We start from the raw sequence: 19659 nt of genomic DNA on the forward strand, positions 1-19659 counted from the left end.
TTACGCCTACAATAGCGTTATATATATTTTATTTCTGGTTGATCTGCTGGTGGCTGTCCTTGCTGCAGTGCATCTACTACCAAATTGTGAGGAATTTGTAGTGAGACTTGCGACCGTTGTGTTTAGCGCTTAGTGACGCACATATCCATCGCAAAGACCGAAGTGGGACAATTTATTAGGGGTTGGATTTCAATTAGGCACAGTCTGCCATTTACTTTTTATTTTACGTTTATTTTTTCATAACTCAGCGTCATCTCATCTGGCATAGCAGTGTGCTTTCATACTTGGCTAGAAAATAGCCATAGCAATAGGATAGCATCGTTTGGTTTTAAAAACTAAAAAACACAAAAAAAAGTAAAAAAAAAAAAAGTTATAACTTTCATTTTCAAAATGTTTAACCCGAGGGCTAGGGGTAGAGGATGAGGGCGGGGACGTGGGCGTCCAACTACTGCAGGGGTCAGAGGCCGTGGTCCTGGGCGGGGTGAGACACCACCTGCTGATGGGGGAGCAGGGGAACGCCGCAGAGCTACACTCCCTAGGTTCATGTCTGAAGTTACTGGGACTCGTGGTAGAGCACTGTTGAGGCAAGAACAGTGCGAACAGGTGATGTCGTGGATTGCCGACAATGCTTCGAGCAATTTGTCCACCAGTCAGTCTTCCACGCAGTCCACCCATGTCACCGAAATCGGCACTCCTCCAGCTCCTGCACCTCAGCCTCCTCCCCCCCCAGTCTGCCCCCTCCCAGGAAAATTTGGCATTTGAACCGGCATACTCTGAGGAACTGTTTTCTGGACCCTTCCCACAGTCACAAACCACTTGTCCGGTTGCTGCTGAGCAATTTTCCGATGCCCAGGTTTTCCACCAGTCGCAGTCTGGGGGTGATGATGACCTTCTTGACGTAGTGGAAGAAGTGTGTAAAGAGGTGTCTGACGATGAGGAGACACGGTTGTCAGACAGTGGTGAAGTTGTTGTCAGGGCAGGAAGTCCGAGGGGGGAGCAGACTGAGGGATCGGAGGATGATGAGGTGACAGACCCAAGCTGGGTTGAGAGGCCGGGTGAACACAGTGCTTCTGAGACGGAGGAGAGTCCTCGACCAGAACAGGTTGGAAGAGGCAGTGGTGGGGCCAGACGGAGATGAAGGGCCAGAGCAGGTGCATCAGCGCCAAATGTGTCACGTAGTGAAGCTCCCGTGGCGAGGGCTCTCGCGGCGAGGGCTAGATTTTCAGAAGTCTGGAGGTTCTTTAAGGAAACACCGGATGACCGACGGACTGTGGTGTGCAACCTTTGCCAAACCAGGATCAGCAGGGGTTCCACCACTACTAGCTTAACTACCACCAGTATGCGCAGGCATATGAATGCTAAACACCCCACTCAGTGGCACCAAGCCCGTTCACCTCCGGCCGTGCACACCACTGCTCCTTCCCCTGTGTCAGCTGATAGTCAGCCCCCTGCCCAGGACCCTGCCACAAAAACCCCATCGTCGCCTCCACGATCCTCCACAGCATCCACCAGCGTTCAGCTCTCCATACCCCAGACGCTGGAGCGGAAAAGGAAATATAGTGCAACCCACCTGCACGCCCAAGCCCTTAATGTCCACATCTCCAGATTGCTTAGCCTGGAGATGCTGCCCTATAGGCTAGTAGAGACCGAGGCCTTTCGCAACCTCATGGCGGCAGCGGCCGCCCCTCGGTATTCGGTCCCGAGCCACCACTACTTTTCCCGATGTGCCGTCCCAGCCCTGCACCAGCACGTGTCAGACAACATCATCCGTGCCCTGACCAACGCCGTTTCTGACAAGGTCCACCTGACCACGGACACGTGGACGAGTGCTGCCGGGCAGGGCCACTATATATCGCTGACGGCACATTGGGTTAACTTGGTGGAGGCTGGGACCGAGTCTGACCCTGCGGCTGGTCATATACTGCCGACGCCGAGGATTGCGGGGCCTACCTCGGTCCAGGTCTTTCAGGCCTACTATGCCTCCTCCTCCTCCCACCCCTCCTCCACCTCCTCCTCCGAACTACCATCCGTGGGCATGGCGCCATCAGTCGCTAGCTCTAGGCACAGCAGCAGTGCCGGCGCTAAGCGACAGCAGGCGGTGCTCAAACTGCTGAGCCTAGGCGATAAAAGGCACACCGCCCAAGAACTATTACAGGGCATCACGGCGCAGACTGATCTGTGGCTGGCACCGCTGAACCTGAAACCAGGCATGGTTGTGTGTGACAATGGCCGTAACCTGGTGGCGGCTCTGCAACTCGGCAGACTGACACATGTGCCATGCCTGGCCCATGTGTTAAATCTGCGTTCAGCGTTTCCTCAAGACATACCCCAATCTGTCTGATTTGCTCACGAAGGTGCGCCGCATCTGTGCGCATTTCAGGAAGTCCAGCACAGATGCTGCCACTCTCAGGGCAGCGCAGCGCCGCCTCCAACTGCCCGCTCACCGACTGTTGTGCGACGTGCCCACGAGGTGGAATTCAACATTAACCATGTTATCCAGAGTTTACCAGCAGCGCAGAGCGATTGTAGACTGCCAGATGTCAACTTCCACCAGAACTGGTAGTCAGGTCAGTCAGCTTCCTCAAGTCTACAATGAGGAGTGGACGTGGATGTCTGATATCTGTCAGGTGCTGAGTAACTTCGAGGAGTCAACACAGATGGTCAGTGGCGATGCCGCCATCATCAGCCTCACCATCCCGCTGCTTGGCCTGTTGAAAAACTCTCTGATCAGCATGAAGTCGGAAGCTTTGCGCTCGTCACAAGAGACGGCGGAAGAAGATTCCCTTGTTGATAGCCAAAGCACCCTCAGGTCTGTTTCTCAGCGCATATCGGAGGAGGTGGAGGAGGATGAGGAGGAAGAGGAGGAGAATGTTGGCGAGACACAAGAGGGGACCATTGTTCAGTCCTTCACTGTTCAGCGTGTATGGGCAGAAGAAGAGGAGTTGGAGGAGGAGGAAATGGACAGTCAGGACAGTGAGGGGAGTGAATTCTTGCGCGTTGGTACTCTGCCGCATATGGCAGATTTCATGCTAGGCTGCCTATCCAGTGACCCTCGCGTTCAAAGAATTTATTCCAGCACCGATTACTGGGTATTCACTCTCCTGGACCCACGGTACAAGCAAAATTTTTCCACTCTCATCCCTGGAGAGGAAAGGAGTGTGAGAATGCATGAATACCAGCAGGCCCTGGTGCACAAGCTGAAACAGTATTTCCCTTCTGACAGCGCTAGCGGCAGAGTGCGTAGTTCTGCGGGACAAGTAGCGAGGGAGAGTAGGCGAGCAGGCAGCTTGTCCAGCACTGGCAAGGGTACGCTTTACAAGCTTTTGCCAGCTTTATGTCACCCCAGCAAGACACTGTCACCTGTCCCCAGTCTCGGCAGAGTAGTGCTGATCTTTACAGAAAGATGGTGAGGGAGTACGTAGCTGACCATACCATCGTCCTAAATGATCACACAGCTCCCTACAACTACTGGGTTTCAAAGCTGGACATGTGGCACGAACTGGCGCTGTACGCCTTGGAGGTTCTTGCCTGCCCTGCCGCTAGCGTGTTGTCCGAGCGGGTTTTCAGTGCAGCTGGTGGCATCATCACCGATAAGCGTACACGCCTGTCGACTGACAGCGCTGACAGGCTGACGCTTATTAAGATGAATAAAGCCTGGATTTCTCATAATTTCCAATCTCCACCAGGTGAAGGAAGCTCAACCTGAATAATTTATGCACTCCTCCTCCTCATTTTCCTCCTTCTCCTCCTCTTTGTACACTAAAGCAGAGGAAACTGGCTATTTTTTGACAGGGCCCACTGGCTCTAGCTATAGTACTTTATGCATTTAATTTTTCTGGAGGGCCACCTACCCGGTCCTCTGTTTTAAACAATTTTTGGGAGTGCCACATACAGGCACTCAATCTATTCAATTTTTCTGGAGGGCCACCTACCTGCTCCTCTGGTTTGAAAACTTTTTTGGACTGCCACATACAGGCACTCAATCTATTCAATTTTTCTGGAGGGCCACCTACCTGCTCCTCTGGTTTGAAAACTTTTTTGGACTGCCACATACAGGCACTCAATCTATTCCATTTTTCTGGAGGGCCACCTACCTGCTCCTCTGGTTTGAAAACTTTTTTGGACTGCCACATACAGGCACTATCCAAATTAAATTGTCTCCATAGCAGCCTCCACACGTTGTCTCCATTGCTACCTCCAAAAGTCGTCCATATAGCTGCCTCCATACATCGTCCCCTTATCAAACGAGGTGTGTCAGGCAGAAATTTGGGTTGTTTTCATGGATTCCACATCAAAGTTGTTAACTTTGTCGCCACCCTGCTGTGTTATCCACAAAATATACTGGCAAACTTTAATGATTAACCGATATTATTTCAGCGCTTCTTGCGCATCTGTTGATTACACTGCTGTGTAATCCACAAAATATACTGGCAAACTTTTACCATTTACGGATATTATTTCAGCGCTTCTTGCGCATCTGTTTACATTCCCCTCACTCGCCATATCCCAAACTTATAAGAACGCTACTACACTTAACTTGGTGGAGGCTGGGACCGAGTCTGACCCTGGGGCTGGTCATATACTGCCGACGCCGAGGATTGCGGGGCCTACCTCGGTCCAGGTCTCAAAGGCCTACTATACCTCCTCCTCCTCCCACCCCTCCTCCACCTCCTCCTCCTCCGAATTGCCATCCGTGGGCCTGGCGCCATCAGTCGGTAGCTCTAGGCACAGCAGCAGTGCCGTCGCTAAGCGACAGCAGGCGGTGCTCAAACTGCTGAGCCTAGGCGATAAAAGGCACACCGCCCAAGAGCTATTACAGGGCATTCCACATCAAACTTGTTAACTTTGTTGCCACCCTGCTGTGTAATCCACAAAATATACTGGCAAACTTTTATCATTTACCGATATTATTTCATCGCTTCTTGCGCATCTGTTTACATTCCCCTCACCCGCCATATCCCAAACTTATAAGAACGCTACTACACTTGATCTTATACAAAAGGTTCTTAGAAGTGCTGTTTGGGGAGTAGCCTAGAGACAGGGGCTTGGATTGGCGAAAGCTCGCCTGGAAGCGGAGCGCCAGCTCCATCCCAAGATCCAACTAACATAGTTTTAACTGCAGCACCTTTAATCTACTACTAGTTCACTGCCTCCATAATAATAATAATAATAATCTTTATTTATATAGCGCCATCATATTCCGTAGCGCTTTACAAATCATAGGAAACAAATACAAATGTAATGTAACAGAGCACAACATTTGTATGGAACAACAGGAGTGAGGTCCCTGCTCGCCAGAGCTTATGGTTTATGAAGATGATGGGGTAACACGAGTTAAAAGAATATTTAATGGTCAAGCCATTCTTCTTAGGGAATAGAACAAAATATAATAAATGGAATTGCTGTCGCTTGAACCACTCAGCCGTCATCTTATATACCAGGTCCAGGGTGAATGGGACTGCAGAGAAGTTTGGTGCCTGTTGGTTGCTGGATAACAGATGGGAGGACGACACAGGACGGGTTAGTAGAAGAGTTAAAACTTCATGCAGTTAATGAGTGTTATAGGCTTGCCTAAAGAAATGGGTTTTAAGAGCACGTTTGAAACTTTGGAGGTTAGGTATTAGTCTGATAGTCCGGGGCAGAGCATTCCATAGAATTGGTGCAGCTCTAGAGAAGTCTTGGAGACGCGAGTGGGAGGTCCGCACTAGGGTAGAGGTTAATCTAAGATCACTGGCGGATCTAAGAGCACGGGTTGGGCGATAGACTGAGAAAAGAGAGGAGAGGTAGGGGGGTGCAGCATTATACAGAGCTTTATAGATGAGAGTTATTATTTTAAACTGTATTCGAAAGGAGACTGGCAGCCAGTGCAGCGACTGGCATGAACTGTAGGCATACATGGTCCCCTTATCAAACGAGCTGTGTCAGGCAGAATATTGGGTTGTTTTCATGGCTTCCACAACAAACTTGTTAACTTTGTCGCCACCCTGCTGTGTAATCCACAAAATATACTGGCAAACTTTTATAATTTACCAATATTATTTCAGTGCTTCTTGCGCATCTGTTTACATTCCCCTCACCCGCCATATCCTAAACTTATAAGAACGCTACTACACTTGATCTTATACAAAAGGTTCTTAGAAGTGCTGTTTGGGGAGTAGCCTAGAGACAGGGGCTTGGATTGGCGAAAGCTCGTCTGGCAGCGGAGCGCCAGCTCCATGCCAAGATCCAACTAACATAGTTTTAACTGCAGCACCTTTAATCTACTACTAGTTCACTGCCTCCATACATGGTCCCCTTATGAAACGAGCTGTGTCAGGCAGAATTTTGGGTTGTTTTCATGGCTTCCACATCAAACTTGTTAACTTTGTCGTCACCCTGCTGTGTAATCCACAAAATATACTGGCAAACTTTTATCATTTACCGATATTATTTGAGCGCTTCTTGCTCACCTCCTTTGGTTCCTCTCTGCCACCCATTGGTTTTAAGCCTGAGTCCATTTGGAGTATGTTGCCAAGACACTCTCTAGCCTGCCGCTGCTGCCTCTGCCTCTGCATGCCGTCCCCTATAGTGTCAGGGTCAATTATTGGATGTTTTAGATGCTATCTAGCTTCATTCTGTCACTCTGTCATGGCCATGCTGTTGCCCATAATTTTGGCATAATGGTGCGTTTAAGCAGCCTCAGAGGCATCCATGCATGCTGCCCCTGCTGTTTCCTGTCCATTTCCGTGGTGTTTCCATCCTTTTCTGAGGTTTCCAGGTGTTTGGCCAAGCTTCCCTGTGCAGAGCCTTGGTCCTCTTGAAAAATGCTCGAGTCTCCCATTGACTTCAATGGGGCTCGTTATTCGAGACGAGCACTCGAGCATCGGGAAAAGTTTGTCTCGAATAACGAGTACCCGAGCATTTTAGTGCTCGCTCATCTCTAGTCATTATCTCAGTATGCAAATAGTCTGCGGGAGCTTATGGCTGCTTTGGAAAAGAAAGAAGTAGCGGGAGCAGCATCCTTCACAAACACAGAGCTGGTGATGCAAGATCAATTCCTACTGGGCATGAGGAGCCAGCCACTGCGGAGAACTCTGAGAGAGCGTGTAAAGCTAGATCCTCACCTCACCCTCCAACAAGTATTGAAAGAAGCCATCACGCTTGAGAGAGAGGAAGAGTGTGAAGCAACTCCTGGTGCAACGCAGATCCAGGTAGCACCCGTTTGAGAGAGAACATTGGAGTTCAGGCTGAATTCTCTGGAGGAAGCACTTCGAGACCTCAAAGAGACACTGTGTACCCAAAATGGCGGGCTGATGCAGCATAACCAGGAAAGTGGTAGAAATAGAGCTACAAGAGAACGAGGTACTGTAAACAGGAACGAAAGCAGACGGAAGTGTTGGGAGTGTGGTGAAGTAGGCCATATGGCCAGGAACTGTCCACGACGGGGTGCTGTTGCCAACTCCGGGGATTTAAACTAGATCCGCCTGCGGTTGTGGGGCAAACCGCAGGAGGCAGCAGGAAGTTATGCCCCCTGTTAGAAGTCCAGGATTTAGTTGGTGAGAGTCCGGTGGTCAGAGCCAAGTTAAACGGAGTAGAGTTGCCATGTTTAGTGGACACGGGCTCCCAAGTTACAACCCTGGCCCGGGCAGCATTTGAAAGACATTTCTCAACAAATATGTATAAAGACAGTGCATCATGGGTGAACTTAAAAGCAGCCAATAACCTTCCAATCCAAACCCTGGGAGTCATGCAAGCTGACATCGAGATCTGGGGTCGTATGGTGAAAGGAAAAGGTGTAGTGGTAGTGCAGAACACCATGGACTCTCAAGTGCCAGTTATCCTTGGCATGAATGTGTTGCAAGCCCTTGATGGACTCATGGCTCGTGAGTTGGGGCCAAAGTATTGGAAACATGTTCCTGATAACCGTCCACCCCACAGAGCTTTACAGAGAGCTTTTAGACAGTGCCGGATCAAGGCAGAGCTGGAAGGAGTCACTGGCCGACTGGGAAGCATAAGAGTACCCCATTCCAGAGCATTACGTGTGCCGGCAAGACATGAGTTGCTGGTTCCACTGCCTGTAGGCACGGGACTAAAGTTACAAGGTACTACAGTGATGGTGGAACCCAGTCTTCAAATGGAAGGAGTAGCTGTGGGCCGCACCTTGTGCGATGTGCAAGATGGCCGTGTCCTGGTTCGGGTAATGAACGTGAATGACCATGTAGTGACATTGCCACCCCGAGAGCACATGGCAGAAGTGTATCCAGTACAGGAAGTACAGATCTCAGGTCAGTCTTCATGGGAACTGGAGGTCAGTGGGACAGAAGCGGGAGTAGTCACCCTGTGCCAAGTGAGGGCAGAGAACCACCCCCTCTCAGCTGAGAAAATCCTGAATGAAGTGTGCTCAGAGGGGACAGAGTTGACCACAGCAGAGAAGTCCAAACTATCCTCAGTCCTAGCCGCCCACCTTGGTGCTTTCTCCCTACATGAGGCAGACTTTGGCCTTACACAGACACTACAGCATGAGATCCCAACTGGGGATGCTCACCCAATCAGGCAGCGTTACCGACAGATTCCTCCAGCCCTGTATCAAGAGGTCAAGGCCATGTTAAAACAAATTCAAGAGAAGGAGGTCATCCGTCCCAACAAGAGCCCATGGGCTTCTCCAATTGTGTTAGTGAAGAAAAAGGATGGGACCCTCCGGTTCTGTGTGGATTACAGACGTCTTAATGCTTGCACAGTAAGAGATGCTTACCCACTTCCCCGCATTGAGGATTCGTTGGCAGCACTGGGAAGTGCTCAATACTTTTCTACACTGGACTTGGCTAGTGGGTACTGGCAGGTGCCAATTGCTGAGAAGGATCGGGAGAAAAGAGCTTTTGTTACCCCCATGGGGCTGTTTGAGTTCCTGCGCATGCCATTTGGACTAAACAATGCACCTGCCACGTTCCAGAGACTGATGGAGCTATGCCTGGGGGACTTAAACTATGAGTGCCTACTCATCTACCTTGATGACATTATCATATTTTCCTCCTCATTCACGGAGCACCTGAAGCAACTTGACCAGGTGTTAGCAAGACTGGAGGTCCACGGTTTGAAGTTGAAGCCCCACAAATGTCATTTGTTCCGGGAGAGCATAGAATATCTGGGCCATATCGTTTCCAAAGATGGGGTCCAGCCCGTGGACTCTAAGGTACGTGCAGTGCAGCAATGGCCAACCCCCCGTACAGTGAATGAACTGCGGTCCTTCTTGGGCTTAGTGGGCTATTATAGGCGTTTCCTTAAAGACTTTGCTAAGATTGCAGCCCCTTTGTATGCCCTTCTTCAGGGAGCCACCCCAGAGGAGGCCAAGCGAAGAGTGCTCTCCTGGAATGATGATGCAGAACAGGCTTTTTTGGAACTAAAGAGACTCTTAACCAGTGCTCCGATTCTGGCTTATGCGGATTGTAATTTGCCCTTTGTGCTACAGACTGATGGGAGCTTGAAAGGTTTGGGGGCTGTGCTGACCCAGGTGCAAGGAGGCCAAGAGAGAGTCATAGCATATGCCAGCCGGACTTTAAGAGATGGGGAAAAGAACCCTGATAACTACAGTTCATTCAAGCTAGAATTGCTGGCTGTTGTTTGGGTCATTACAGAGAAGTTTTCTGATATCTTGACAGGGGCACAGTTCACATTGATGACCGACAATAACCCTTTAGTTCATCTGGAGAATGCCAAGTTGGGGGAGTTGGAGCAGCGGTGGATGGCCCGGCTCAGTAAGTTTAACTTTAAAACACAGTACCGTCCGGGATGGGAAAATGCTAATGCAGATGCGTTATCCCGTAACCCTGTGGAGAGACCCACTGGTACCACAGATGAAGACCGTGAAGGAGATGAGACTCCTGACTTCAGTCAACCCATGCTGCCTCATAGGTCTGTTGCAGTTCAGGATATCGAAGCTGAGGTTTGGACTGGAGGGTCTGAAGAAGATTGGAGGAATAGGCAGCAAAGTGATCTCCAGATACGAAAAGTGCGAGATTGGCTACAGATGGGACATGGTCCTACACCAGGTGAGCGAGATGCCCTTTCACCGGATGGGAAGAGGCTCTGGCAGCAGAGAGAGAGAGGCTGAAAGTCCGAGCCAGGGGAACTCTACAGGCAAGTGCATCTCCCCTCAGAGATAGGCCCGACCTGGCAAGTGGTGGTGCCTTCTAAGGAGGTGGAGGTAATAGTACTGTGGATGCATGAGAAAAAAGGACACTTTGGTTCTTCCAAAACTTTTGAGTGGCTACAAAGGTATTATTTCCACCCCAGCTTGAGGAGACTAACTGAGGATATTTGTAACAGATGCTGGAATTGTGGACTTGCTCGAGCATCAGAGCAACAGGCACCAGTAAGAAACATCCAAACTTGTTATCCATTAAAGCTTGTGATGATGGACTACCTCACTGTGGCAGAATCTGTGCGAGGGTTCAAATACTTGTTGGTCATCGTTGATCACTTTACCAAGTTTGCAGTTGCTGTCCCTACACGTGATCAAACGGCGGAAACTGCCGCCTTGGCTTTATGGAAGAACTTTATTCTGGTGTATGGATGTCCCAACCAACTGCACTCTGATCAAGGAGCCTGTTTTGAAGGACAAGTCATTGAAGAGCTGTGCCGACTTTACCAGATTAAAAAGACACGGACCACCCCTTATCACCCACAAGGTAATGGTGCTTGTGAGCGCATGAATAGAACTTTGCTGCAATTGCTGCGAACCCTAGAAGAGGAAAAGAGGGAAAGGTGGCCTGACTTTGTGGCTGAGCTAGCATGGGTCTACAATAATACAGTGCACTCTACTACAGGATATTCGCCTTTCTTGCTAATGTTTGGGAGAAATGGTCGATGTCCCTTCAGCCTCATGATGGTCCCAAATGAACATGAAGTGGAAGAATGGACTCCTCAGACATGGATGGGAGATCATCGTAAAAGAATACAGGACGTGTATAACCTGGTTGCCCACCGTTTGGGCCCCCGTGATCTGGTAGTGAATCGAAAGCTGAGAGAACTACCCTTGCAGATTGGAGACCGTGTGATGGTGAGAAACAAAACTGCCCAGAGGAGAGGAAAGCTGTGTTGGCGGTGGGAACCACAAGCATATGAAGTTGTTCGGCAGCCAAACCCACACATGCCGGTATTCGAGGTGAGACAAGAAGGGAAGCAGGGACCCACAAGGATGGTGCATCGGAATTTATTGAGGCCATGTGCCTTTGTTACTAGACCCCCTGTTACCAACGAAAGTGTCCCGCAGCCTCCAGCTACCGCGATTATTGATGAGGAGTGGTGGCTTCCCCCAATGGCTGGTCAACGACCACTGGAACCCAGGACGAATGTGCCCCTCGCAGAGATGGGAGAAGACTAGAAGAGAGAGTACTACAGTGGAGGAAGCTACCCCACTACGACACTCTCAACGCTCCAACTTTGGCAGGATGCCAACTCGATTTGAGGATTATGTTGTGCAAACTCAGGTTGTCGGGACGGCAACCCTTAAACCCTGGGGAAGAGGTGTAACAAGGGGCTGCAGTGTGGATCTTTGTCCAGTAGATGGCACCAGGGTACAGAAGAGGAGATTCTGCAAGGAGCAGGAAAAGGAAGTGATTCAGGGTGAGAGGTCAGAGGAGCTGATAAGAGGCAGAAGTGGTGCGGTGCTGTGCCTGTGTGCTCCTGGCTAAGATATAAGCCCCTACTTGGTACTAAGGAGAGAGAGTTCTGTGCCCAGAACTCTGGTGGTGAGCACCAGAAAAGGACAGTCTGCAGGTGAGGTCTTAGGACAGCGTGGACGGAGAGGGAGTCTCCCGTCCCGCAGGCGTGCGGCTGAAGAAAGACCCCCATTCCTGCAGTGAGGCTAAAGGAAATCCATCTGCATTATTATGTGCATTATATGGACATTTTCTGTATTTATTACTAGTTCAGTAAAGTTTATTGTTATATTCAGCACGTTGTCTGTCATCTCCCCTGCAACATTACAGGTCATCCGCTGTTTCTTTAAAGAACCTCCAGACTTGAGAAAATATAGCCCTTGCCACGGGAGCTTCACTACATGAAACATTTGGCGCTGATGCACCAGCTCTGGCCCTGCCTCTCCGTCTGGCCCCACCACTGCCTCTTCCAACCTGTTCTGCTATAGGACTTGCCTCCGTCTCAGAAGCACTGTCTTCACCTGGCCTATCAACCCAGCTTAGGTCTGTCACCTCATCATCCACCGATCCCTCAGTCTGCTGCCCCCTCAGACTTCCTGTCCTGACAACAACTTCACCACTGTCTGACAACAGTGTCTCCTCATCGTCCAACACCTCTTTACACACTTCTTCCACTACGTCAATAATGTCATCATCACCCACAGCCTGCGACCATTGGAAAGAGCTCAGCAGCAACCTGAGAAGTGGTTTGTGACTCTGGGAAGGGTCCAGAAAACAGTTCCTCAGAGTATGCCGGTTCAAATTCCAAATTTTCCTGGGAGGGGGCTGACTGGGGGGAAGGAGGTTGAGGTGGAGGAGCTGGAGGAGTGCTCACTTGAGTAACGTGGGTGGACTGCGTGGACAAATGACTTGAAGCATTGTCTGCAATCCACAACATCACCTGGTCGCACTGTTGTGGCCTCAACAGTGCTCAACCACGAGTCCCAGTAAGTTGAGATATGAAGCCAGGGAGTGTAGCTCTGCGGCGTTCCCCTGCTCCCTCATCAGCAGGTAGTGTCTCACCCCGCCCAGGACCACGGCCTCTGACCCCTGCAGTAATTGGATGCCCACGCCCATGCCCTCATCCCCGTCCTCTACCTTTAGCCCTCAGTTTTAACATTTTCCCAATAACAGTCTACAAAAAAACGTATTAGATTACGCCACACGTGATGTACAGTACGCTTCACCGGCAGAGAGAATGTGGATTGGGATTTCTGGAGACCAGCTTGCTAAACAGTAGCAGGCACAACCGTTCAACTACAGTAGACAAAATTTGATTGCTATAACAGAGATTTCCCACCCCAAAAAAAATTAAAAGAGAAAAAACATTTTTTGTCTTTTCTTTTTTTAAACTTTTTTTTGTTTTTTTCTTTTACTTAATTATGAACGAAACACGCAGAAGCAATCAGAAAGCAAACTGAAATGCGGATTGCTGAATGTCCCGGTACTAATGTGAACGAAAAACCGTATTAGATTACGCCACACGTGATGTACAGTACGCTTCACCGGCAGAGAGAATGTGGATTGGGATTTCTGGAGACCAGCTGCTAAACAGTAGCAGGCAGGCTAAGCTAGATGAAATTGCATTTGTACCACTGACAACACACAAAAGGATTTTGTGCTGTGACTTTCACTTTTGAAAAAAAAAAAATTGGCAGACTCTGCCTAATTCTATCAAACCCCCAATAAATTGTCCCACTTAGCTGTTTAAAATGGATATGTGTGTCACTAATCCATCAAGTCTCCCTGCAAATTCGTCACAATATGGTACTAGCTGCACTACTAGTGCCAGCAAGCCCAGCCACAAGCAAATAAAAAAAAAATATATATAACGTTATTGTAGCCCTAAGAAGGGCTGTTGGGTTCTTGTAGAATCACTCCTGCCTAACACTATTCTAATAGAACACCCTAACGCTTTCCCTGACCAGCAGCAGCTCTCTCCCTAGCGGCATCCAGACACAGAATGATGCGAGCAGCGCGGGCAGGGGCTAGTCTATTCCAGGGTCACCTGATCTGGCCAGCCAACCACTGCTATCGACGTGTAAGGGTACCACGTCATGCTGGGTGGAGTGCAGAGTCTCCTGGCTTGTGATTGGCTCTGTTTCTGGTCGCCAAAAATTTTCTCTAGCTGGCGAAATACTCGTCCAAGCACCGAGCAGTTGCGAGTACGCTAATGCTCGAACGAGCATCAAGCTCGGACCAGTATGATCGCTCATCTCTAACCACCCAGAGAGTTTGTTAACATTTTATCTTGTAGTATAGGGGGAATTTTAACCCCTTGTTACTGATGGTCTTTTTCCATATTATTTTCTATTTATCGCTACCCACTTTCAAAAATCAATAACTTTTTTATTTTTCCGTGTACAGAGCTGTATGAGGGCTTATTTTCTGCGTAACAAATTGTACTTCGTAGTTACGGTATTTTATATTCCATGCTGTGTACTGGGAAGTGAAAATACAATTTGAAATGCTGTACGCCATTTTCTTGCGTGCTCTCTTTTACGTCTATATCTGTAATATATTCTTTGGTTCCATATGATCACAGAGATACTAAATTTACATAGGTGTTATTATTAGGTTTTATTAGGTGTTAGTAGATTTTACCAAAAATTAAAACTTGTTATACCAAATAAATGATTACTTTTACCATATTCTGACTCCAATAACTTTTTCATGCTTAGGAGTACAGAGTCGGCTAAAATGTCTTTTAATCCGGTATGGGCTAATGTTTTTAATTCTAAGATTTTCGGGGCATTGCGATTTTTACAATAAGCATTTCTACATTTTTGTAGATTGGGAATTTTAGGATGCGGTGATACGAAATATGTTGTGTTTTTTTTTACTTTTTCCACTTTTTTTTATTATTTATTGTTTTATATGTGTTAGGGGCTTTTGATACATTTTAATAATTTTTATTTTTATTTTATGTGGTTTTTTTGCATTTTTTTTCTTTCAATACTATCATATGACCTAGTGATCATGTGATCACTGGTTCATACTAATGCACTGCAATAAACATGTTTTGAATGGCATTAGAAGTGTCAGCCGATGCATCAACATAGGGGTTGGACCGAGCAGGCATGATGTGCCGACGGCAGACCTGGGGACCTTCATTAGGTCCCCGGCTGCCCGGATTTGAGGCCAGGAGGAGAAGGAGGGAACCCTCCCTACGCAGGTACATAGATCCCGAGGTCAGTGCATTGACTGCGGGATAGAACAGGTTAACAGCCGGATCGGAACTGACATATGAACCTATTTTGAACAAAAATCCCACTGTAAGAACACAATGTCCTTACTAGGTTAAAACATCAGCTGCTCCTTTATCCGAGCTCCTCCACATTTTTCTCTCCTTTTCTGATTGTGTTATATAATTGTACAAGTTCTGTAATTTATTGTGAAGTTTATTGGTTAATACATTTCATACAATTCATCATCAAACTCAATTACAAATGCAGATGTTTGATATAAATATGGCTTCTCCGCTTGTGGCTTCTCTCATATGTCAAAAGTTGTTCATCAAAGTAAAATGTTTGTCACATTCTAAACATTAAAGGTGATGAGTGGGAGAACTTCAAGTGTAAACAGTTGTCTACAGGGGGAGGAGGAGAGAAAGGATGTGGGAGGTGATGGTCTGAGGAGGAGTGAGGAGCGATGCTAAGGGAGGAGAGATGCAATTATGCAGATGACCATTTACATTTAAAGTGACCCCCCAACCCCCACCCCCTGGGACTCAGAAAAGGATTAACAAAACTAACAGAGGATTAACTAAAGGATTGTAAAGAAGTAAAACTGTTTAAAACAAAAAATTATTTATATTGAGCATTACCAGCATCACCACTTCTGGAAAATGCCCTTCATGAAGACAGTTTCCGTATAAGATGCTTACTTTCTTGTATGAATATTCTGATGTTTGTACAGTTGTGATTTCTGAGAAAAACATTTGCCACAATGTGAACAAGAAAACGGTTTCTCCCCTGTGTGAATTCTCTGATGTACGACAAGGGCTGATTTTCCAATGAAACATTTGCCACATTCTGAACATGAAAACGGCTTCTCCCCTGTGTGAATTCTCTGATGTAATTTAAGTAAAGAATTATATGGAAAAAATGTATCGCATTCTGAACATGAAAACAGCTTCTCCCCTGTGTGAATTCTCTCATGTACAACAAGATGTGATTTCCTACTAAAACATTTCCCACATTCTAAGCATGAAAATGGCTTCTCCCCTGTATGAAATCTCTCATGTAACACAAGATCTGTTTTATGAATAAAACATTTGCCACATTCTGAACATGAAAACAGCTTATCTCCTGTGTGAGTTCTCTCATGTAAAACAAGATCTGATTTATGAATAAAACATTTGGCACATTCTGAACATGAAAACGGCCTCTCCCCTGTGTGAATTCTCTCATGTTTAAGAAGACCAAATTTATTAGTAAAACATTTTCCACATTCTGAGCATGAAAATGGCTTCTCTCCTGTGTGAATTCTCGCATGTCTAACAAGCTTTGTTCTTTGAATAAAACATTTTCCACATTCTGAACATGAAAATGGCTTCTCCCCTGTGTGAATTATTTTATGTTTAACAAGATATGACTTTTGAATGAAACATTTTCCACATTCTGAGCATGAAAATGGCTTCTCCCCTGTGTGAATTCTCTCATGTATAACAAGACTTGATTTTTGAATAAAACATTTGGCACATTCTAAACATGAAAATGGCATCTCCCCTGTGTGAATTCTCATATGTGCAAGGAGCTTGGATTTAGAAGGAAAACATTTGCCACATTCACAACATGAAAGAGTCTTCTCCTTAGTGATATCACCAGGAGGTCCAGCCCATCTTTGGTGACTTCTTATCTGACTTTTAGAATGTGACATATCAGAATAAATGCCCAATGTAATAGGATCAGATGATAGATTGTTGCGGTGAAGGTCTGAGGGTGAATCCTTCTGCTGTTGGGTTCTTTATTTGTATCTTGTGTGATCCCACAATCATGAGCTTTAATATCGGAAGATATCAGATGTTCCTCTGAGCCACAAGTAACGTCATCTGCCGGGAATAACAGGATAATTAATAACAAAGTTAATAACATTTTAAAATATATACATATTTATAAAAATGTCTACATACATTGCTAAATTGTCTTATTGCTTATCATTTATGATTTCATTTTCAGATATTTGCCACATTCTGAACACAAAAACAGCTTCTCTCCTGTGTGAATTCTCATTAAAACTCACCAACAAAATGTGCCACTCCAGAGTTTCTCAGTGTTGTGCCTGATATTTCTATTTCTATTTCCAAATGTAGACATATGGAAATCCATAAATCTGAGGCAAATCACAGAAAAAAGTCACAAATATTTCCCAAATGTACTCCAGTGCCGAGTTGACTCAGGCAGAAGAGTTTGCAGAAGAGATTGCAACCTTTGTACATCTTTAAAAATTAAACACTGACTCAGCTGCCTGATATAACAAAAGTAGACACACAAATTTCCAGATTAAAGATGACTGACCCTTTTTTGTTCATATCTCATGCTTTATGTTCCTACATCTCTGCTTACTATTCCCCACCATATCTGCACCTTTACATTCCTGCACCCTATACCTCTATATTCCTGCCCCCCTATTTACCTGTACCACTACCATCCTTACTCCCTTATACCTATACATAGCTGCACCCCTATATAGCTGCACCTCTATATATTTATATCCCTGCACCCCTATCCCTTCGATTCCTGCATCCCCATACCTCTACATCCCTCCTCCCTCATACATCTGCCTGCCTATACCTCTACATCCCTGCACCCCTATACCTTTATATTCCTGCACCCCTAAACCTCTACATCCCTGCACCCCTATACCTCTACATCCCTGCACCCCTATACCTCTACATCCCTGCACCCCTATACCTCTATATTCCTGCACCCCTATACCTCTACATCCCTGCACCCCTATACCTCTATATTCCTGCACCCCTATACCTCTACATCCCTGCACCCCTATACCTCTACATTCCTGCACCCCCATACCTCTATATTCCTGCACCCCTATACCTCTATATTCCTGCACCCCTATACCTCCACATTGTTGTTAATGACTTTCATTGGTTAATTTAAGAAAATGCACCTAAAACCACATCAGAACGGATGACAATGCAGTTGAGATGCATTTAACTACAAAATGTGAACACACAATGAAAAGCAGATGTTCAGTAACAAGTGCCACATGTTTTCCATAGAGTATTATTCAGCTGCACTGTATGTGCGTATAACTATGTCCCCATTTACAGGTGTTGTGCAAGTGTTTTTCAAAGGGCACATATCAATCAAAATGCTTCCAAACCAACCCTAATCCTATGTTATTATGGAACAGCATAGATGAATATGCTGTTATACAACATTGTAAAGAATATATTCATATATACAGAAATACATATATGTTTACATCCATGACACGTACACTACACATCAATACACACTATAGGATAGATACATATTACACATTTACATATCTACCACTTGGGTGAAGTGGATATAGGCAGAAAGAATGGGACAGAGTTCTAGGAGGCAATGGCTGTCAGTACTCACCATTCTGGGGTTCCTTGGCACCAGTGTCATTTCCTCCTTCCCAGGCTCCCTCCTCTGCACATATCTGGACCTGTTCTCTCTCCATTCTGTGTCTCAGTCTCTCAGTCTAAGCTCCTCCAGTAAGATCTTCCACCAAGAAGTTCTCCCATGTGAGTTGTGCTTGGGTCTCTTATACCCCTTGGTCTGCCCCCTCTTGTCTCAACAACCTCCCCCATGTAAATGAAGGGTGTTGGTCCCACTTCCTTATCAGCCAGGCTGATGGTTTATGGCACTTTGATTGTTCTCCTTTGTTATGGGTTTATCATCCCTTCCCACCACAGAAAGGAGGCCAGGGTGTGTCTTTCTGATGAAACTAGATAACTTCATTTACAAATCTTTACCATGTGAAATACCTCTTTGTGATTCCCTACTGATTCCACATCCTGAACAATAGGGAATGCAAATCCACGCAGACAAGGCGTCTCCAATGACCATGTGACTGCCCTGTCCTGGAAATGGCTTCATGGAGCAGAAGAATATCATAATTTACAAGGTTTTGCACCACAAAAAGTTTGTTTTTTGCCTTATCATCTAAGGTCCTATTGTGTGCATTGCCTCTGTTTCATCGGTCACCATTTATTTACATCATAGACCTATATTTTTGGCACATTTTGTAACTCAGGTTTACACAAGGCAAAGCAGGTCTAATAACTTGCACAACTCATTGAGACACATGTTTCAGGTGTGTAACTAAATTACATGTATAACTAAATAACAATAATAATGAGAATTCTAATAAATAAAAACATTGGGGCTCATTTACTAAGGGTTCCGCGGCTGCACTTTCGTCGGGTTTCCCGAATCTTTCCGTTTTGCGCCAGGATTTTGGCGCACACAATTGGATTTCGGACAACTTGATGGATTCAGAAAAAACACAGAATTTAACCCTTTAACGCTCTGTGCCGTAGCTCTACGGCGCAGAGGTGCATGGTATGTATGAAGAGGGCTCATGGGCTGAGTCCTCTTAATGCAAGGGTCGGGGTCGGTGCTTGAACCGATCGCGGCTATTAACCTTTCCGTTGCTGCCAGCAAAGGACATCTTTATAAATAAATAAAATATTAAAAATTCTAATCACCCCCCTTTTCCCTAGAACTGATATAAAACATAATAAACAGTAAAAAACACAAACATATTAGGCATCGCCGCGTCCCAAAATGCCCGATCTATCAAAATATAAAAACGGTTACGGCCAGTGGTGACCTCCAAGACGGGAAATGGCACCCAAATTTCCGAAATGCGACTTTTACACCTTTTTACATCACATAGAAAATGGAATAATAAGTGATCATAATGTCGCACAGACCTCAAAATGGTAGCAATGAAAACGTCGGCTCATTTCGCAAAAAAATGA

General features: G+C 46.4%; 1 protein-coding gene across 1 annotated transcript in view; it reads right to left on the bottom strand.

The window, feature by feature from the left end:
* LOC140076182 (uncharacterized) overlaps positions 1-19659 on the bottom strand; it is a 229682-nt gene that overhangs the window by 142733 nt on the left and 67290 nt on the right. The window contains 1 exon segment of the mRNA XM_072122697.1: positions 15584-16423. Within this exon segment, the coding sequence (XP_071978798.1) occupies positions 15584-16423 (840 nt within the window).

Source organism: Engystomops pustulosus, chromosome 8 (assembly GCF_040894005.1).
Source record: "Engystomops pustulosus chromosome 8, aEngPut4.maternal, whole genome shotgun sequence".
Taxonomy (NCBI): Eukaryota; Metazoa; Chordata; class Amphibia; order Anura; family Leptodactylidae; genus Engystomops; species Engystomops pustulosus.